The sequence below is a fragment of the Felis catus genome, chromosome B3 (genome assembly GCF_018350175.1).
Source record: "Felis catus isolate Fca126 chromosome B3, F.catus_Fca126_mat1.0, whole genome shotgun sequence".
In the NCBI taxonomy this organism is placed as follows: domain Eukaryota; kingdom Metazoa; phylum Chordata; class Mammalia; order Carnivora; family Felidae; genus Felis; species Felis catus.
The window spans coordinates 148,403,171-148,425,976 of record NC_058373.1 but is presented as its reverse complement, the minus strand read 5'-3'; the positions used below and the strand labels follow the sequence as shown (position 1 = coordinate 148,425,976).

General features: G+C 41.4%; 1 gene segment (V, D, J or C); it reads right to left on the bottom strand.

Annotated features, from left to right (window-relative positions):
• Positions 1-3,708: 3,708 nt before the first annotated feature.
• Positions 3,709-22,806, bottom strand: part of LOC101093530 — a 41,618-nt gene continuing 22,520 nt past the window's right edge. Inside the window, 3 exon segments of the V gene segment in view lie at positions 3,709-3,890; positions 16,109-16,133; positions 16,237-16,547. Coding sequence covers positions 3,709-3,890; positions 16,109-16,133; positions 16,237-16,547 — 518 coding nt within the window.

Genomic DNA, 22,806 nt, shown 5'->3' with positions numbered 1-22,806 from the left:
AGTCCAAGTAAGCATTGACTGATAAATGGATAAAGTGTATGTGGTATATCTACACACACACACAGACACACACACACACACACAGACACAGACACAGACACACACACAAACACACACACACTCATACACTGGAATGTTTCTCAGCCCTAAAATGAATGACATTTGCTCTTTGTAATGATATGGATGGAGCTAGAGAGTATTATGCTAACTGAAATAAGTCAGAGAAAGACAAATATATGATTTAATTCATATGTAGAATTTATGAAACTTCAAATGGGAAATGGGACAAATAAGAGAGAAGAGCCACACCAAGATATAAAATTTTTTCAATGTTTTCAAATTTATTTTGCGATAGAATGGGAGAGGGGAAGAGGAAGAGGGAAGGAGAATCCCAAGCAGTCTTTTTGCTGTCAGTGGAGAAACCAAAGATGGGCTTGATCTCGGGAACCATGAAATCAAGACATGAGCCCAAATCAAGAGTCTTAGGGTTAACCCATGGAACATGTAAACACAACAAAACAGACTCTTACCTATACAAAACAAACTTATGGTTACCAGAGGGAAGGTGGGAGGAGGGTTAGGGAAGTAGGTGATGGGGTTGCAGGGGCGCACTAATAATGAACACTGGGTGTTGTATGGAAATGTTGAATCACTATATTTTACACCTGAAAGTAATATTACATTGCATGTTTACTAAGTGGAATTTGAATAAAATCTCTAATGATGTATTTACAGTGTCTGCAAATGGCCTTGTTGGCATACAGCCCATGAAGAAACATTTATTCCAGAAAATATACTGACAGAAGGAACAGCTAGAATTTTGAGCTAAGGTTTGTGCCTTTCCTTCCCCACCCCAGCTCAGCAAATGGAAACTCCAGTGCAAGGAGCTGGGACTATAGGTGTGTGCCACTGAGCCTGGCTGCAAACTCCCCTCCAGACTGTTGTAGCCAATACACAGGGTTCACGGTGACCAGCTTATGTTCAGAGGACTCTTCCCCAGAGGGACAGGATGTCATGACACTAAGCTGTTTGCTGTTGAGGCCAAGCCCCAGAAAGTGCCACTGAGATGTGGGACGCACACATTGTTTGCAGCCCCACTCCCAGGATGGAAGCTCTGACGTGGGTACAGTCCACTAGGGATCCTGGGAGCCTGGTCACCACAGACCTGACTTGTATGGCAGGACTCTCATGCCACCAGGACAAGCAAGCCACAAGAAATGAAGGTGCCACCCACCCCTAAATTGAGCCCTCAGTTTCCAAACTGAGTGAGGAGGGAATCTTGTTTGTCCTCACCTGCAGCTGCAGACTTTTGCCCAGAGTTTTTCCCAGGGATAGGGGGAGAGGGAACAATCCACTAAACCAAGGTGCAAATCTGTTCCGGTGCAACTGACTTCATTTCCAGCTGAGAGTGAGGAAGGTCTGGGCCTCATGTTGTGGGAGAGTCAGGTGCAGGAGACAGATGGTTTCAGTGGAGTATTCCGAACCTACTCCTCCTCACCTGCAGGAGAGAGCCAGAGCCAGGGACAGTGGAGGGAACAGCTCCTGTCAGAACACATATCAGATTATGGCCTCAACAACTCTCCATTCAGAAGAGTCCTAGGTTCTGGGATCTAGTCTGTGGAGACTTGATACATCAGAGCATGGTTGAACATAGGGGAGCACTCAAATGGAGCAGAGGATCTTACCATGTGGGGAGGAACAGAAAGACATAAAGAATGCCCAACCAAATCACTGTCACCATGGTCTGGCTGTGTGAATGTCCCAGGCCACACCACCTCTGTAATTACAAGACTACCGCCCTTCCCTCCACCATCGTGTCTTTTAGTTTCACCTGGTTTCAGATGTGCATCAGTAGTGTCACATTTATCTGAAAAGCATCCCATTGATGGAAGTTTCATACTTGGTTTATTCCTTTATATTTAGAAAGACTTTTGCCTTATTCTTAGCTTCTAACACTAAGAAAGATGCTGTAAATATTTACACACCATTTATTTTCTGAGCATGGGATTTCATTCTGGAGCAAACACTCGGGAGTGGTATTTCCGGGTTACATGTTAAGTAGTCCATGTACAATGTCATAAGCAACAGCCAATGATTTTCCAGAGCTGGTGTTCGTTTATCATTCCTACCTGCAGTGTTTGAGGCCCCACGTGTGCTGGATGCTCACCTGGATGGTGTTGCCAGTGTTCCCTTCATACCTGAGCCCTCAGGATGAGTGCATAGGGCATCTATTGCATTCTTAATTTGAATTTCCTTGACAGTCAATGGTGTGAAGAGTCTTTTCCTGTTCTTACCTAATGTGTCTATAACCTCTAGGATGAGATGTTTACTACGCAAGGCTGTGCTTGTTTTATAGAGGGTTGTTTCCTTTCTTCCTTGACTGTTGAGGGTTCTTAGCATATTCAGGATGCAAGTCCCTTGGTGGTTATGCAATTTGTGAATATTGTCTCTTCCTCTGTAATTTGTCTTACTGCTATTGATTGCCACGTGTTCAGAAAAAGTTATTTGATTTTTCACAATGCCCATTTATACTATTTCTTTTTATGGGCCTTCGTTTCTTAGGTATAATTTTGGTTTTCATAATGATTGATTGCTTGTGACTGATATCTTTTTTAAAATTTTTATTCTTCAGAGAGAGAGAGAGAGAGAGAGAGAGAGAGAGAGAGACAGAGAGACAGAGAGACAGAGAGAGACAGAGTTCAAGTGGGTGAGGGGCAGAGAGAGGGAGACACAGATTCTGAAGCAGGCTCCAGGCTCCAAGCCGTAAGCACATAAACTGACACGGGGCTCAAACCCACGAACTGTAAGATCATGATCTGAGCTGAAGTCAGATGCTTAACTGACTGAGCCACCCAGGTGCCCCACTAATTTCTTGATTTACAATGTAACTAAAATCTTTTTTTTTTCTGGTTTCTCTCAATGTTGACTTCTTCCCTAAGTGGCCTGTGGTCTCTGTTGTTTAAGTTTATAGTGTGTAGTAACTCATTTTCATGGCATGGTTTTTTCATAATATATGGAAATTCTGTTCTCATGCTGAAATTGAACTCAAGTTTCACAAGAGATGCTGTGTGTGTCTTTTTGGCCAGATTGTTCATCAGATTTGATAGATGTGCTCTGGGGCCAAAAAACACGTTAACCTTTCCAGGTTTTGTGGTTTCTATATGTGTCAGGAGCCATTGAGCTCTGTGCACACAAGCAAGTTCGTGACTCAAGATTTTTCTTCACAATTCTATGCGAAATGCTGATAATTCATTCTGTGCATTGTCACTGTCAGACACTTCATGAATAGAACACATGAAACTGTTTTATCGTTTCCTGAAATTATTTTTTGTTTTGCATGTTTGGGAGTATAATATTTTTTCTTCCTTCCATGGGGAGCTCATACTGCATTTGTGGAATTATTCCAGGCTTCTCATCTCCTAATGCTTTTGCAACGTGCTGTACAATGTTTTACTAAATGCATATTTAGGTTTATTTGTACTCTGCCACTTTGGGTGATAGGAGCCCATGAGACAGCCTGCACCATATGGGTTTTTATTTGTCCCCATGTAAGTGATCTGTCATATTGTACATTTATAGAACACATAGCCCCTCACTTTCATGCACCAGAAACAGGGGACATGCTTCTTTTCAAAGAGAAGGGAAAGGAATAATACGGAGTGGAGCCAGGAAGGACGCGGGAGGAAACCAGGAGCCTGGCAGGAATGGTCATCTCTCCACACTTTCCAGTTCTGCAGGTGAGGGTCCCTGCTGAGGCCCAACCTGGGTTCTTGTGCAGGTGTCTGGACAAGCTGCCCATGGGTTGTCGGCAGTGGAGTCGAGAAGGGCAGCTGTGGTTTGAATTACAGCCCACCTGGCACCACTGGAAAAGTCAATTATGTTAATGTCCACTACCAGTTAGGGATCAAATGGGTAAATGCAAGAAGTTAGACTCACTACCTTAGGTTCCATGTTCATGACAATTTGTGACAATGTTTCTCCCTTCCTTTTTTTTCCCACTTTTGTAACTTTTTAAGTTTGTGTTTAAATTTTTATCAGATTACATACTGTGTAATATTAATTTCAGTAGTAAAATATATTGATTCATCACCTACTTTCACATTCGGTATGCATCAGAGCACGTGGCCTATTTAATCCCCATCACCCATTATCCCATCCCCCACACACCTGCCCTGCAGCAACCCTCAGTTTGGTCTCTAACCTTAGAGGTTTTTTTTTATGATTTCTTGCTCTTTTTCCCCTTCCCCTATGATCATCTGTTGTGTTTCTTAAGTTGCCCATATGAGGAAAACATATGGTGTTTGTCTTTCTTTGACTGACTTACTTTGCTTAGCATGATTCCCTCTAGCTGCATCAACATCTTTGCAAATGGCAAGGTTTCCTTCTTTTTTCTGACTAATATTCCCTTGTATACATATAGCTCATTCATCACTCGGTGGACTTTTGGTCTCTCTCCTCACTTTGGCTCTCATTGTTAATGCTGCTGTAAACATTGGGGTGCATGTGCCTCCTCAAATCAGAATTTTTGTATCCTTTGGGTGAATACCTAGTAGAGGAATTACTGGAGTGCAAGGTAGTTTCAGTTTTAAGTATTTAAACTTTTCTGGAATGGCCACACCACTTTGCATTTCCACCAAGAGTATAAAAGGATTCCCTTTTCTCCTCATCCTCATCAATATCTGTTGTTTCCTGAGTTGTTAATTTTAGCCACTCTGAGAGTTGTGAGGTCCTATCTCATTATAGTTTTGATTTGTATGTCCCTGATGTTGAGTGATGATGAGTATTTTTCATTAGCCATCTGGATGCTTTCTTTGGAAAAGTGTCTAGTCATGTCTTCTGCCCATTTCTTCACTGGATTATTTGTATTTTGGATGCTGAGTTTGATATGTTGTCTGTAGATTTTGGATAGTAAGGCTTTATGAGATATATCATTTGCAAATACCTTTTTCAATTCTGTAGGTTGCCTTTTAGAGTAGTTGATTGTTTCTTTAGTTGTGCAGAAGCTTTTTATTTTGATGAGGACCAAGTTATTAATGTTTGCTATTGTTTCCTTTGCCTTCTGAGACACGTCTAGTAAGAAGTTGCTTTGTCCGAAATCAAAGAAGTTGCTGCCTGCGTTCTCCTCTAGGATTTAGGTCTCACATTTAGGTCTTTCACCCATTTTGAATTTATTTTTGTGTATGGTGTAAGAAAGTGGCTCGGTTTCATTCTTCTGCATGTTCTGGTCCAGTTTTCCCAACACCCTTCGTTGAGAAGACTGTCTTTTTTTTTTTTTTCCATTACATAGTCTTTCCTACTTCATCCAAGATGAGGTGACCATACACGTGTGAGTCCATATCTGGGCTTGCTATTCTGTTCTATTGATCTGTGTGTCTCTTTTGTGCTTGTAGCATACTGTCTTGATGACTACTGCTTTGTAATATAGCATGAAGTCTGCAATCATAAAGTCTCCTGCCTCTTTGTGTACCATAGACATGTCAAAAATACTTGCTCCTTCAATCCTTAACATTGACTGTTTCCATTTCTTTGTGTCATCCTCAGTTCTTTCATCGTATTTATATTTTTCAGAGTATAGATCTTTTAACCCTTTAGTTATCCTATTATTTTTGGTCCTATTATTTTGGTATTTTTGGTTTAGTGGTGACAAATTCCTTCAGTTTTGTTTGTTTGGGAAGACCTTTATCTCTCCTTCTATTCTAAATGACAGACTTGCTGGATAAAGGATTCTTGGCTGCATATTTTTTCTGTCTAGCACCCTGAAAATCTCGTGCCAATTCTTTCTGGCCTGCCAAGTTTCAAAAGAGAGATCAGTCAGGAGTCTTATAGTTCTGCCTTTATAGTGAGTGCACGTTTACCCCTTGCTGCTTTCAGAATTTTCTCTTTATCCTTGTATTTTGCCAGTTTCACTATGATATGTCGTGCAGAAGATCGATTCAAGTTACGTCTGAAGGGAGTTCTCTGTGCCTCTTGGATTTCAATGCCTTTTTCCTTCCCCAGTTCAGGGAAGTTCTCAGCTATGATTTCTTCAAGTACCCCTTCAGCACCTTTCCCTCTCTCTTCCTCCTCTGGGATACCAATTATGCGTATATTATTTCTTTTTAGTGTATCACTTAGTTCTCTAATTTTCCCCTCATACTCCTGGATTTTTTTATCTCTCTTTTTCTCAGCTTCCTCTTTTTCCATAACTTTATCTTCTAGTTCACCTATTCTCTCCTCTGCCTCTTCAAGCCGAGCTGTGGTGCTTTCCATTTTGTTATGCATTTTGTTTAAAGCGTTTTTCAGCTCCTCGTGACTGTTCCTTAGTCCCTTGATCTCTGTAGCAAGAGATTCTCTGCTGTCCTGTATACTGTTTTCAAGCCCAGCGATTAATTTTATGACTATTATTCTAAATTCACTTTCTGTTATATTATTTAAATCCTTTTTGATCAGCTCATTAGCTGTTGTTATTTCCTGGAGATTCTTTTGAGGGGAATTCTTCCGCTTGGTCATTTTGGATAGTCCCTGGCGTGGTGAGGACCTGCAGGGCACTTTCCATGTGCTGTGGTGTATAACTGGAGTTGGTGGGCGGGGCCGCAGTCAGACCTGATGTCTGCCCCCAGCCCACTGCTGGGGCCACAGTCAGACTGGTGTGTGCCTTCTCTTCCCCTCTCCTAGGGGCGGGATTCACTGTGGGGTGGTGTGGCCCGTCTGGGCTATTTGCACACTGCCAGGCTTGTGATGCTGGGGATCTGGCGTATTAGCTAGGGTGGGTAGGCAAGGTGCACAGGGGCAGGAGGGGCAGGCTTAGATCGCTTCTCCTTAGGTGATCCACTTCAGGAGGGGCCCTGTGGCAGCGGGAGGGAGTCAGATCCACTGCCGGAGGTTCGGCTCCGCAGAAGCACAGAGTTGGGTGTTTGCGCGGAGCAAGCAAGTTCCCTGGCAGGAACTGGTTCTCTTTGGGATTTTGGCTGGGGGATGGGCGGGGGAGATGGCGCTGGTGAGCGCCTTTGTTCCCCACCAAACTGAGCTCTGTCGTCAGGGGGCTCAGCAGCTCTCCCTCCCTTTGTCCTCCAGCCTTCCCACTTTCAGAGCAGAGCTGTTAACTTATGACCTCCCAGACGCTAAGTCGCGCTTGTTGTGGGAACACAGTCCCTCAGGCCCCTCCGCTTTTGCCAGCCAGACTCGGGGGCTCTGCTTGGCCGGGGAGCCGCCCCTCCGCCCCGGCTCCCTCCAGCCAGTCTGTGGAGCGCGCACCGCCTCGCTGCCCTTCCTACCCTCTTCCGTGGGCCTCTCGTCTGCGTTTGGCTCCGGCGACTCCGTTCTGCTAATCCTCTGGCGGTTTTCTGGGTTATTTAGGCAGGTGTAGGTGGAATCTAAGTGATCAGCAGGACGTGCGGTGAGCCCAGCGTCCTCCTAAGCCGCCATCTTGCAAACCTTTGTACACTCTTCTTTAAATATCAGGTAGAATTCACCTGTGAAGCCATCAGGCCCTGGTCTTTTGTGTTTCAGTAGAGTTTTGATTACGGATCAATTGCTTTGTTCATTATCAGTCAGTTCAGGTTTTCTATTTCTTCCTTTTTCAATTACTGTAGTTTACATTACTGTAGGAATTTATCCAGTTCTTCCAAATTGACCAGTTTGTTGGCATATAAATTTCCAAAATACTTTCTTCCTATTGTATTTCTGTGCTATCAGTTGTGATCTTTCCTCTGAAATTTGTGGTTATATTAACTTAGTCCTTTCTCTTTTGTTGTTGGTAAATCTGGCCTTGGGTTTATCATTTTTATTTATGCCTCCAAAAACCAACTTATATTTTCATTGATGTGTCTAATGTTTTGTTTGTTTCTTTATCATTTGTGTGCTCTAATGTTTTTAATTTACCTTCTCCTGCTGGCTTTAGGGTTCATTTGCTGTTCATTTTCTAGCTTCTTTAGTTGTGAAGTGGTTGTGTGTTTGGGATTTTTCCTCTTTCTTGAGTTTAGCTTGTATTGCTATATATTTCCCTCTTCCAATCACTTTTGCTGCATCCAGAGGGGGCACTGGCATGTTTTCATTTTAATTTGCATCTATGTATTTTTTATTGCTTCTTTAATTTCCTGAAAATCTCATTCATTCTTTACCACAGTGTTCTTTAAACTTATGTATTAGTGGTGTTGCCAAAGTTTTTCTTGTGGTTGACTTCATGTTTCATAGTGTTTGGTATGAAAATATGCATGTATGATCTTAGTATTTTTGAACTTGTGGTGAGCTGATTTATGACATGTTATGTGATCTTTTGTGGAGAATGTTCCATGTGCAGTCAAAAAGAATGAGCATTCTGTTACTTTAGCATGGAATGTTCTGAATATATCTGTTAAGTCCATTTGGTCCCATGTGCCTTTCTTAGCCATTGTTTCCTTATTAATGTTGGCTTAGGTGATGTGTCCATTTCGGTAAGTGGTGTGTTAAAGTTCTCTATTATTCTTGTATTATTATCAATAAGTTTTTTTTATGTTTCTTATTAATTTATTTATGTATATCAGTGTTTACAATTTTGGTGTATAAATATTTAAAGCTTTATATCTTCTCGCTGAATAGACCCCTTCATGATAATGTACTGATTTCCTCATCTCTTGTAACACACTTTGGTTTAAAATCTAGTTAGTGTGATATGAATATTGTACTAAACCTTTCTTTTGACAACCATTAGCCTGATAAATTGTTCTCCTTCCCCTCACTTTCCATCTACAGTTGCTTTAGGTTGAAAATGAGTCTATTGTATGTCGTGTATAGAAGGTCTTGTATTTTTAATCCATTCTGATATCCTATGTCTTTTGATTGGATCATTTTTCCCTTTTACATTCACAGTGATTATTGATAGATATAAACTTAGTGGCATTGTGTTACCTCTGAAGTCACTGTTTCTGGAGATTTTCTCTACTTATTTCTAGTCTTTGTTTTTTTAGTCTTCCTTTGCCACTCAAATAATCACCTTTAATATTTCTTGCAGGCTGGTTTAGAGGCCAAGAACTCCTTTGATTTTTGCATTTCTGGGAAATTCTATCTCTTCTTGTATCTGAATGACAGCCTTTCTGATAAAGTATTCTTGGCTGAATAGTTTTCAACTGAGCATGTTGTGGATATCGTGTCACTCCCTTCTTGCCTGAAGGTTTCTGTGGATACATCTGCCATAATCTTTTCCTTTGTCTTCCCTGTTTAGTTCGCGACCTCTTTTCTCTTGGTGCTTTTAGGGTTTTCCTTTTTCTGTGTATTTTGCCAATTTTACTATGATATGTCTCAGGGTTGGCCTGCATTTTTGAATTAATGGCGTTCTACGTGCCTCTAAGATGTGTATGTCTGTTTCCTTCCCCAGGTTGGGAATTTCCCATGGTAATTCACTCAGATAACTCTTCTTCCCTTGTTTTATCCCTCTCCTTCTTCTGAGACTCCTTTGAAAAGCATTTTATTACACATTATGGAGTTGCTGAGATCCATAAGCATATGTTTGTGATGCAATACTTTAATTTTCCTCTTCCTTTCTGCTTCATTTCCTCCATAATTTTATCTTCTATGTCTCTTATTCATCTGCTTCTTTCCGCCTTGAGGTCATTATATACAATCAGTTTCACATCTCAGTTACAGCATTTAAAACTTCAGCATGACTGGGTTTTAGGTCATTTCTATATCCAGTAATGGTTTCCCAAATGTCTCCTATGCTTTCCTCAAGCACAGCAAGTATCCTTATGATAGTTTTTAAAAATTCTATTTCCTTGTGAGAGTTTTTAGAAATTCTGTTTGTGGCATATTAGATAGATGTGTTTTAATAATATCCCTGGCAATGTCCTTTTATCATTTTTTATTTTGGGATGAATTCCTCCATCATGGTATATTTCTATGTCTCCGCTTTCTTAAGTGTTTTAGAAAATCCCATTATGTTTTCTGCTTCTAGATTAGTGTCTTTATTGAGAAGTGTTCAATTACTGTTGAGGGCTTGACACTTTAGGAAGCATTTGTTGTATGTTCTGTGTGCACTGTGCTGTCGTGTATTGGCTGCTCTGTCCTTCAGCTAAGTCCTCTGCAGAGTTTCTCCTTGTCTCCAGTGATGAGTGTTTAGACATTGTCCACAATGTTGTGAATTTTAACTAGGTGAGTTTGTTCTGACTGTTAAAAGAGGCTAATTCCTGTTTCCCCTAAAGGTGAAGTTATGCCTCACTATATGGTCAGTAGACTTGGTGCCTGTGGGGGTATATGTCGTCTTTTGAGGGAGGGGCGCACTGCTGGTCTGGGTTCCAGGCACTCTTTCCCTAGTAAGGAAGCATCTGAGGAAGGCAAGGGGGGAGTATAGCTTGGTGTCGGTGGCTCAGCTTCTACTAGGAGGTGTTGTGCTGCTCGCTGAATTCTGTCCATCCTGAATGGTGGGAGGAAATATTGCCATCAGCTCCCTCTCTATTCCCTGGAGTTGGAGTTCCCAGCTGCCCCTGTTCAGGAAGCCTTCACACAGAGAGAACAATCTGTACTCATGGGTCCCGGGCTTCCATCAGAACCCTGCATTCACCCTGTCATGTCCAAGCCATTTGCCCACCTGGCGGCACAGGGCTCTTATGTTTTATCTCAGGAGCTCTAGCTGGGTTTGAAAACTCCAGATTATATGAACTCAATATGACAGGGCCATCACTGATCCTCTGGGAGAGGGTCTTGCTGTGCTGTGCCTGGAGCTAGTTACCCCAGAAGAGCAGTTTGCATGAACACTAGGGGCTTGGAGTTCATAGTGAAGAACAACAAGAAGGCAGCATTCAGTTAGCTGCTCTCAGCAGAGGCTCCTATGCTAATGACCAGGGCAGTGCAATGGTGCCTGTCAGCTCTCCTGCCCCATGAGAGGAAATGCACGCTTTACGAAATGCACCCTGAGAAGGGAACTGTCTCTTCCCAAGTCGCCCAGGGGATTCTCAGACCACAGTGCCCCCTATGGGACCCTGCTCTCCTTCTCCACAGAAGCACAGCTATGCCCACCAGGCTCCATGCCAGTCATGGCATGGACTTCTAAATCTTCAGTCCTTGAACTCCGCGTTTACAGGAGGTTGACTTCTCGTGATTACCTTTATGTGTCATTTTGACTGCATCATGGGTGCCCAGACTCCCCACTGTTTCTATGGATGTCTGTGAAGTATTCCAGAAGAGACTGGCATTTCTATCCATGGTTTCTGTCTGTCTGGGCATCACCCATTCCATTAAGGTTCTGAATAGAAACTGATGCAGAGGTAGGAGGAATTCCCTCAGTTTTACTTCCCATGTGTGTGTTTGAATTGGAACATTGGTCTCCTCTGGCCCTTGTTCTGAGAGTTACATCATCAGCTCTTCACGTTCTGAGACAAGACACTAGTTCAGAATCAGATGAGAATTACACCACTGGTTTTCCTGGGTCTCCAGCATGTGAGTGTAGAACATGGGTCTTATCAATGTATTTAGTCATGTAAACTGATGTGCTTCGGTTTCTGTGCCTCGGGAGAATCCTGACTAATACACGGAGATGAATTATCTCTTCTTTAGAGGAACTGAATAAAGCTGTAGCTCATTTAAAGTCCTGAGTAGCAACAAACAAAAACTGAAGGAATTTGTCACCTCTAAACCAGCCCTACAAGAGATCCTAAGAGGGACCCTGTGAGACAAAGTCCCAGAGACATCACTACAAGCATAAAACATACAGACATCACAATGACTCTAAACCCATATCTTTCTATAATAACACTGAATGTAAATGGATTAAATGCGCCAACCAAAAGGCATAGGGTATCAGAATGGATAAAAAAACAAGACCCATCTATTTGCTGTCTACTAGAGACTAATTTTAGACCTGAGGACACCTTTAGATTGAGAGTGAGGGGATGGAGAACTATTTATCATGCTACTGGAAGCCAAAAGAAAGCTGGAGTAGCCATACTTATATCAGACAAACTAGACTTTCAATTAAAGGCTGTAACAAGAGATGAAGAAGGACATTATATAATAGTTACAGGGTCTATCCATCAGGAAGAGCTAACAATTATAAATGTCTATGCGCCGAATACCGGAGCCCCCAAATATATAAAACAATTACTCATAAACATAAGCAACCTTATTGATAAGAATGTGGTAATTGCAGGGGACGTTAACACCCCACTTACAGAAGTGGATAGATCATCTAGACACACGGTCAATAAAGAAACAAGGGCCCTGAATGAGACATTGGATCAGATAGACTTGACAGATATATTTAGAACTCTGCATCCCAAAGCAACAGAATATACTTTCTTCTCGAGTGCACACGGAACATTCTCCAAGATAGATCATATACTGGGTCACAAAACAGCCCTTCATAAGTTTACAAGAATTGAAATCATACCATGCATACTTTCAGACCACAATGCTATGAAGCTTGAAATCAACCACAGAAAAAAGTCTGGAAAACCTCCAAAAGCATGGAGGTTAAAGAACACCCTACTAACGAATGAGTGGGTCAACCAGGCAATTAGAGAAGAAATTAAAAAATATATGGAAACAAACGAAAATGAAACTACAACAATCCAAACGCTTTGGGACGCAGCGAAGGCAGTCCTGAGAGGAAAATACATTGCAGTCCAGGCCTATCTCAAGAAACAAGAAAAATCCCAAATACAAAATCTAACAGCACACCTAAAGGAACTAGAAGCAGAACAGCAAAGGAAGCCTAAACCCAGCAGAAGAAGAGAAATAATAAAGATCAGAGCAGAAATAAACAATATAGAATCTAAAAAAACTGTAGAGCAGATCAACGAAACCAAGAGTTGGTTTTTTGAAAAAATAAACAAAATTGACAAACGTCTAGCCAGGCTTCTCAAAAAGAAAAGGGAGATGACCCAAATAGATAAAATCATGAATGAAAATGGAATTATGACAACCAATCCCTCAGAGATACAAACAATTATCAGGGAATACTATGAAAAATTATATGCCAACAAATTGGACAACCTGGAAGAAATGGACAAATTCCTGAACACCCACACTCTTCCAAAACTCAACCAGGAGGAAATAGAAAGCTTGAACAGACCCATAACCAGCGAAGAAATTGAATTGGTTATCAAAAATCTCCCAACAAATAAGAGTCCAGGACCAGATGGCTTCCCAGGGGAGTTCTACCAGACGTTTAAAGCAGAGATAATACCTATCCTTCTCAAGCTATTCCAAGAAATAGAAAGGGAAGGAAAACTTCCAGACTCATTCTATGAAGCCAGTATTACTTTGATTCCTAAACCAGACAGAGACCCAGTAAAAAAAGAGAACTACAGGCCAATATCCCTGATGAATATGGATGCAAAAATTCTCAATAAGATACTAGCAAATCGAATTCAACGGCATATAAAAAGAATTATTCACCATGATCAAGTGGGATTCATTCCTGGGATGCAGGGCTGGTTCAACATTCGCAAATCAATCAACGTGATACATCACATTAACAAAAAAAAAAAAAAAAAAGAGAAGAACCATATGATCCTATCAATCGATGCAGAAAAGGCCTTTGACAAAATCCAGCACCCTTTCTTAATAAAAACCCTTGAGAAAGTCGGGATAGAGGGAACATACTTAAAGATCATAAAAGCCATTTATGAAAAGCCCACAGCAAACATCATCCTCAATGGGGAAAAACTGAGAGCTTTCTCCCTGAGATCAGGAACACGACAGGGATGCCCACTCTCACCGCTGCTGTTTAACATATTGCAGGAAGTTCTAGCATCAGCAATCAGACAACAAAAGGACATCAAAGGCATCAAAATTGGCAAAGATGAAGTCAAGCTTTCGCTTTTTGCAGATGACATGATATTATACATGGAAAATCCGATAGACTCCACCAAAAGTCTGCTAGAACTGATACAGGAATTCAGCAAAGTTGCAGGATACAAAATCAATGTACAGAAATCAGTTGCATTCTTATACACTAACAATGAAGCAACAGAAAGACAAATAAAGAAACTGATCCCATTCACAATTGCACCAAGAAGCATAAAATACCTAGGAATAAATCTAACCAAAGATGTAAAGGATCTGTATGCTGAAAACTATAGAAAGTTTATGAAGGAAATTGAAGAAGATTTAAAGAAATGGAAATACATTCCCTGCTCATGGATTGGAAGAATAAATATTGTCAAAATGTCAATACTACCCAAAGCTATCTACACATTCAATGCAATCCCAATCAAAATTGCACCAGCATTCTTCTCGAAACTAGAACAAGCAATCCTAAAATTCATATGGAACCACAAAAGGCCCCGAATAGCCAAAGGAATTTTGAAGAAGAAGACCAAAGCAGGAGGCATCACAATCCCAGACTTTAGCTTCTACTACAAAGCTGTCATCATCAAGACAGCATGGTATTGGCACAAAAACAGACACATAGACCAATGGAATAGAATAGAAACCCCAGAACTAGACCCACAAACGTATGGCCAACTCATCTTTGACAAAGCAGGAAAGAACATCCAATGGAAAAAAGACAGCCTCTTTAACAAATGGTGCTGGGAGAACTGGACAGCAACATGCAGAAGGTTGAAACTAGACCACTTTCTCACACCATTCACAAAAATAAACTCAAAATGGATAAAGGACCTGAATGTGAGACAGGAAACCATCAAAACCCTAGAGGAGAAAGCAGGAAAAGACCTCTCTGACCTCAGCCGTAGCAATCTCTTACTCGACACATCCCCAAAGGCAAGGGAATTAAAAGCAAAAGTGAATTACTGGGACCTTATGAAGATAAAAAGCTTCTGCACAGCAAAGGAAACAACCAACAAAACTAAAAGGCAACCAACGGAATGGGAAAAGATATTTGCAAATGACATATCGGACAAAGGGCTAGTATCCAAAATCTATAAAGAGCTCACCAAACTCCACGCCTGAAAAACAAATAACCCAGTGAAGAAATGGGCAGAAAACATGAATAGACACTTCTCTAAAGAAGACATCCAGATGGCCAACAGGCACATGAAAAGATGCTCAACGTCGCTCCTTATCAGGGAAATACAAATCAAAACCACACTCAGGTATCACCTCACGCCAGTCAGAGTGGCCAAAATGAACAAATCAGGAGACTATAGATGCTGGAGAGGATGTGGAGAAACGGGAACCCTCTTGCACTGTTGGTGGGAATGCAAATTGGTGCAGCCGCTCTGGAAAGCAGTGTGGAGGTTCCTCAGAAAATTAAAAATAGACCTACCCTATGACCCAGCAATATCACTGCTAGGAATTTATCCAAGGGATACAGGAGTACTGATGCATAGGGGCACTTGTACCCCAATGTTTATAGCAGCACTCTCAACAATAGCCAAATTATGGAAAGAGCCTAAATGTCCATCAACTGATGAATAGATAAAGAAATTGTGGTTTATATACACAATGGAGTACTATGTGGCAATGAGAAAGAACGAGATATTGCCTTTTGTAGCAACGTGGATGGAACTGGAGAGTGTGATGCTAAGTGAAATAAGCCATGCAGAGAAAGACAGATACCGTATGGTTTCACTCTTATGTGGATCCTAAGAAACTTAACAGGAACCCATGGGGGAGGGGAAGGGAAAAAAAAAAAACAGGATAGAGTGGGAGAGAGCCAAAGCATAAGAGACTGTTAAAAACTGAGAACAAACTGAGGGTTGATGGGGGGTGGGAGGGAGGGGAGGGTGGGTGATGGGTATTGAAGAGAGCACCTTTTGGGATGAACACTGGGTGTTGTATGGAAACCAATTTGACAATAAATTTCATATATAAAAAAAATTAAAAAAAAATAAAGTCCTGAGTTGCAAGTGCCAGGAGGGAAGTGTCACGTTGTTTGATTGGGGAAAGTGCTGGGTGAAGATGATGGGGAGTTGTGGGATCCTATGGTCCTGGCTGCACAGTGAGTACATCTGGGACTCCTGAAAAGGTTCAGCTGTTGTGTGTCAGGAAATCTGCAATTCACTCATATAGAGAGACAGGAGTAAGGAATGCAAAGAACTGTGTCTTTTGTGCATGTTAGGGTAGTTTTCCTATGACAACACAGTTGCTAATTTAGAGTTAATAGGTAATCACAGAATCCTGTGTCCAGGGAGGCTCCCTGGGGAAACTGCTGTGTGTAGAGGAAGCCCCAAGACCTTGACAGGAAACCTGCCTGTATCCTCCAACTGCACCTGCTCCTGGGAACACAAAGCAAAATTGTGCATAGTGTTCACCCCCTGGTGGTGCTGTTCCCCTCCTGCAGGAAGGTTTGTGTCTGGGCTCCCAGTGAAGTCCCCTCACTGTGTCACTCGCACAGTAATATGTGGCCGTGTCCTCGGTCTTCAGGCTGTTCATCTGCAGATACAGAGTGTTCTTGGCGTTGTCTCTGGAGATGGTGAATCGGCCCTTCACGGAGTCTGCGTAGTATATGCTACCTCCACTACTACTAATATATGCGACCCACTGCAGCCCCTTCCCTGGAGCCTGGCGGACCCAGTTCATGTCATAGCTACTGAAGGTGAATCCAGAGGCTACACAGGTGAGTCTCAGGGACCCCCCAGGCTTCACCAGGTCTCCCCCAGATTCCACCAGCTGCACATCACACTGGACACCTGCAGACACAAGACATGTTGGTCAGGAAACTGTCACACATCCACTGGTTCTCACTCATATCCACTCACATACTCTGTGTCTCTCGTTCACCATGAATTACCTTTTAAAAGAGCAACCAGGAAAACCCAGACAAGCACAAACTCCATGGTGTGGTGTCTGTGTTCTGTGCTGATCACAGAATGGGAGCACCTGGGACACCCGGGGTTGGGGCTTCTCTCCCAGCTACAGTGTCAGGACTGGGCTGGTTTTATCAGCACAGAGAGGGCCCCATTTGCATGTGCTCTGACATACATATCACACTCCAGACTTAAATTTGATTCTTTAAAAGTGAACGACAGGGTTAGGGATGCACTTGTAGTTTAGTTTGTGTAGATGGTGCTGTGACAATTTGAATAACTGTATTCAGTGAGTACAGGTATATTTGCAGGCCCTTGTGCATTTTTACAGGTCTTTCATCAACATAGATCATTTTCAATCTACAAGTGTTTTACATATTTTTGAAGTTTAATCCAAAATACTTTATTCTTTGCCATTTTCAATTGTATTATTTTGTTATTTGTTTTGCATATATTTCAATGCTGGTGTGTAGAATCACAGGCGGTTTATTTTTTATTCATTTATTTTTTTTTCTTTTTGTATCCTGCCCTTTTCCTCATTTTTAAAAATTAGTTCTAATATTTTTTGTTGTATCTCTAGGCTTTTGTTATGTTTAAGATCATGTCATCTGCAAACAAGTAATTTTCATTCCTCCTTACTGATTTAAATGTCTTTTATTTCTTTTTATTGCCAAAGTTTGTGGGTACTTTTTCCAGTTGTAGGATAAGTCTATCCTAGACTCCCGTGTAAGGATTCAATTGAAATAAGGCTGATCTAAAGGGGATGTTAAATTTCATTTTGCAAGTGCATGGCCTTCCTAATGATATGATACCCAGAGAATGAACAAAGCAGGTGGCACTTGTGACTTTCAGACAACAAAACTTTGGATTTGGCAAGAGTTAAGGCAAAGGTGTGGGTTTGGGCTATTTAATTTGTCAACAAGTAACTAGGTTTGTTTGCACATCCTTCTTGTCCCTGTGTTCCTTATTCTGGTGCTAAGGATGGTTCTCCCCTCCTGGCACAGGGAAGGGAGTTTTCCCAAGGGAGATTTATTTCCTGCTGTCAAGGGACAAAGGACAGTCTTGAGTGTCCTTGGACTGGCTGTTTCTCACGTGGCTTTCATCCAAATCAGCAGTGTGACACAATGATATGGTTTGAGGCAGCATGTTTATTCTTCACATTATCATGTGGAATACTTATGTTGGGGGTGATCATCATTGCCTGGCTCCTGATGTGGCAGGAATGGTTTTCGTATTTTACTGTTCAATATGCTGTCAGAGGTGGGCTTTCATAGGGGCCCTATTCATGTGGAGGTAATTTTCTTCTCCTTTTTTGTCATTAACATGTTTGGTTTTTATTTTTTAAAATTTATATCCAAATTAGTTAGAATATAGTGCAACAAGGATTTCAGGAGTAGATTCCTTAGTGCCCCTTTCCCATTTAGCCCATTCCCTCCCACAACCCCTCCAGTAACCCTCAATTTTTTATCCATATTTATGAGTCTCTTCTGTTTTGTCCACCTCCCTGTTTTTATATTATTGTTGTTTTCCTTCCCTTATGTTCATCTGGTTTGTCTCTTAAAGACCTTAAATGAGTAAAGTCATAAGATTTTTGTGTTTCTCTGACTGACTCATTTCACTTAGCATAATACCCTCCCGTTCCATCCACATAGTTGCAAATGGCAAGATTTCATTCTTTTTGATTGCCGAGCCATACTCCATTGTGTATATATACCACATTTTCTTTATCCGTGGTGGATTATTTGTTTTTTTGAGTGTTGAGTTTGATAAGTTCTTTATATATTTTGAAAACTAACTCTTTATCTGATATGTCATTTTCAAATATCTACTCCCATTTGTCAGTTGCCTTTTAGTTTTGTTTATTGATTCGTTGCTGTGTAGAACCTGTTTATCTTGATGAGATCCCAAGAGTTCATTTTTGCTATTGTTTCCCGTGCCTCTGGGGACATGTCTAGTAAGAAATTGCTCTGGCCAAGGACAAAGAAGTTTGTGCCTTTCTTCTCCTCTAGGATTTTGATGGTTTCCCTTTTCACATTCAGGTCTTTCATCCATTTTGAATTTATTTTTGTGTATATTGTAATAAAGCGGTCCAGTTTCATTACAGTTCCATGTTGCTGTCCAGTTTTCTCAACACCATTTGTTGAATAGACTGTCATTTTTCCATTTGATACTATTTCCTGCTCTGTCGAAGATTAGTTAACCATATAGTTATGGGTCGATTTCTGGGTTTTCCAATCTGTTATGTTAATCTATGTGTGTATTTTTATGCAGGTACTATACTGTCTTGATGACTATAGCATTGTAATATAGGCTGAAATCTAAATTGTGATGCCTCCAGGTTTTTTTCTTTTTTGGGATTGCTTTGTGGATTCAGGGTCTTTTGTGGTTTCATGATAATTTTATTTTTGAAATGTTTTTATTTATTTTTGAGACAGAGAGAGAGAACATGAGCAGGGGAGGGGCAGAGAGAGAGGGAGACACAGAATCTGAAGCGGGCTTCAGGCTCTGAGGTGTCAGCACGGAGTCCAATGCGGGGCTAGAACTCACGTACTGTGAGATTGTGACCTGAGCTGAAGTCAGACGCTTAACCAACTGAACCACCCAGGCTCCCATACCATGATAATTTTAGAATTATTGGTTCTAGCTCTGTGAAGAATACTGGCATTATTAGACACGGATATTTGCATTGAATTACTTGCATTGAATGTCTAGATTGCTTTGGGTAGTATCAACTTTTTAACAATGTTTTTTCTTTTAATCCATGTGCTTTGAATATTTTTCCATTTCTTTGTGTCTTCTTCAATTTCTTCCATAAATGTCCCAGATTTTTCAGAGTGAAAATCTTTTAACTCTTTAGTTAGGTTTATTTCAAGGTATCTTGTGGTTTTTGGTGTAATTGTACATGGGATCGATTCCTTGATTTCTCTTTCTCCTGCTTCATTATTGTTGTATCAAAATGTAACAAATTTCTTTATGTTGATTTTGTATGCTGCACCTCACTCATTGTTTGCAGCCCCACTCCCAGGATGGAAACTCTTCCCTGGGCACAGTCCACTAGGGATGCTGGGAGCCTGGTTACCCCAGACCTGACTTGTATGGCAGGCGTCTCATGCCACAAGGACAGGCAAGCCTCAAAGAATTGAAGGTGTCACCCACCCATAAGCTGAGCCCTCAGTTTCCAAACTGTTTGGAATCCTGTTTGTCCCAGACACTGCAAATCTTTGCCAAGAGTTTTGCCCAGGTAAAGGGGGAGCTGGAGTAATCCACTAAAGCAAGGTGCAAATCTGTTCTGGTGCAACTGATTTTATTTGCAGCTGAGTGTGAGGAAGGTCTGGGCCTCATGTTGTGGGAGAGTCAGGTGCAGGAGACAGATGGTTTCAGTAGAGGATTCCTAACCTACTCCTGCTCACCTTCAGGAGAGAGCCAGAGACACGGACAGTGAAGGGAACAGCTCCTGTCATAACACATATCAGATTATGGCCTCAACAAGTCTCAATTCAGAGGAGTCCGAGGTTGTAGAGTTCAGTCTGTGGAGACTCCATACATCAGAGGGTGATTGAACATAGGAGTTCTCTCAAATGAAGCAGAGTATCTCATCATGTGGTTTGGGAAAGAAAGAGATAAGGAATGCCCAACCAAACCACTGTCACCATGGTCTGGCTGTGTGAATGTCCCAGGCCACACCACCTCTGTAATTACGATACTACTGCCCTTCCCTCCACATCATGTCTTTGAGTTGCACCTGGTTTCAGGTGTGCATCAGTAGTGTCACAGTTCTCTGGCAAAGCATCCCATTGATGGAAGTTTCATAGTTGGTTTATTCCTTTATATTTAGAAAAACTTTTGCCATATTATTAGCTTCTAACACTAATAAAGATGCTATAAATATTTACACACCATTTATTTTCTGAGCATGGGATTTCATTCTTCAGGGCCAAATACTCGCGAGTGGTATTTCCATGTTCCTTTTTATGTCATCCATGTATAATTTCATAAGCAACAGCCAACGGGTTTTCCAGAACTGGTGTTTATTTTTCAACCCTACCTGCATTGTTTGAGGGCCCACATATGCTGGATGCTCACCTAGATGTTGTTGTCAGAGTTGTTCATACCTGAGCCATCAGGATATGTGTATAGGGCATCTATTGCATTCTTGATTTGAATTTCCCTGACAGTCGATGGTGTGAAGAGTCTTCTCCAGTCTGTACCTAACGTGTCTATAACCTCAAGGATAGGAGGTCTACTACACAAGGCCGTGCTTGTTTTATCGAGGTTTGTTTCCTTTCTTCCTATTGACTGTTAATGGTTCTTAGCATATTCAAGATGCAGGTCCTTTGGTGGTTATACAATTTTTGAATATTGTCTCTTACTCTGTAACCTATCTTACTATTGATTGTCACCTGGGCAGATAAACATATTTGATTTTCACAAAGTCTATTTATACCATTTCTTTTTATGGGTCTTGTGTTCTTAGCTATAATTTTCATTTTCTTGATGATTGATTGCTTGTGACTAATATTTTTGTAAATGTTTATTCTTGATTGAGAGAGAGAGACAGTACGTGAGTGGAGAAAAGCAGAGAGAGAGAGAGGAGACACAGAATCTGAAGCAGGCTCCAGGTTCTGAGCTGTCAGCATACAGCCTGACAACAGGGCTCAAACTCACAAACCGTGACATCAAGACCTGAGCTGAAGTGAGACACTTAACCGACTGGACCACCCAGGCACCCCACTTATTTCTTAACTTAGAATGTAACTAAAAGTCTTGTTTTTGTCTGGTTTCTCTCAATGTTGACTTGTTCCCTAATTGGTCTGTGGTGACTTAGTGTTTTGTTGTTTGTTTTTCAATTTATACACTCTAGCAACTCATTTTCATGGCATGTTTTTTTCATAATATATGGAAATTATGTTCTCATGCTGAAATTGAAGTTCAAATTTCACAAGAGTTGCTATGCTGTGTCTCTTTGGCCAGACTGCTCATCAGATTTTTTTTTCAATATATGAAATTTATTGTCAAATTGGTTTCCATACAACACCCAGTGCTCATCCCAAAAGGTGCCCTCCTCAATACCCATCACCCACCCTCCCCTCCCTCCCACCCCCCATCAACCCTCAGGTTGTTCCCAGTTTTTAAGAGTCTCTTATGCTTTGGCTCTCTCCCACTCTAACCTCTTTTTTTTTTCCTTCCCCTCCTCCATGGGTTTCTGTTAAGTTTCTCAGGATCCACATAAGAGTGAAAACATATGGTATCTGTCTTTCTCTGTATGGCTTATTTCACTTAGCATCACACTCTCCAGTTCCATCCACGTTGCTACAAAGGGCCATATTCGTTCTTCCTCAGATTTGATAGATGTGCTCCTGGGTCAAAAAACACGTTTACCGTTTCAGGTGGTGGGTTTTCTATATGTCTCAGGAGCCATTGAGCTCTGTGAAAACAACCGAGTTCTTGACACAGGATTTTTCCTTTGAAATTCTATGTAAAACCCTGAAAATCCATTTTTTGCATTGTCACTTTCAGACACTTTTCAGACAATTCATGAATAGAACACACTGAAACTCTTGTATCATTTCCTAAAATTATTTTACTCTTGCATGTTTGGGACTATAATTTTTCTTTTTCCTTCCAAGGGGAGCTCATATCTGCATTTGTGGAATTCTTCCAGGCTTCTCATCTCTTAATGCTTTTCCAACGTGCTGTGCAGTTTGTTACCAAATGGATACTTAGGTTTACTTGTACTCTGCCACATTGGGCGATAGGAGCTGCAAGACAGGCTGCACCATATGGGCTTTATTTTGTCCCCTTGTATGTGATCTATCATATTTAATGTTTATAGAACATGTAGCCCCTCACTTTCATGCACCACTAACAGGGTACATGGTTCTTTGAAAAGAGACAGGAAAGGAAGACAAGGGAGCTGAGATAGCAAGTCAGGGGAGGAAACCCAGAGCTTCTCAGGAAGTGTTAAGTCTCCACTCTTTCTAGTTCTGCAGATGTAGGTCCCTGCTGAGGCCCAACCTGGGTTCTTGTGCAGGTGTCTGGACAAGCTTCCATGATGTGTGGGCACAGTGGAGTTGAGAAGGTCAGCTGTGGTTTGAATTCCAGCCCACCTGGCACCGCTGTGAAAATTCATGCATACATTAAT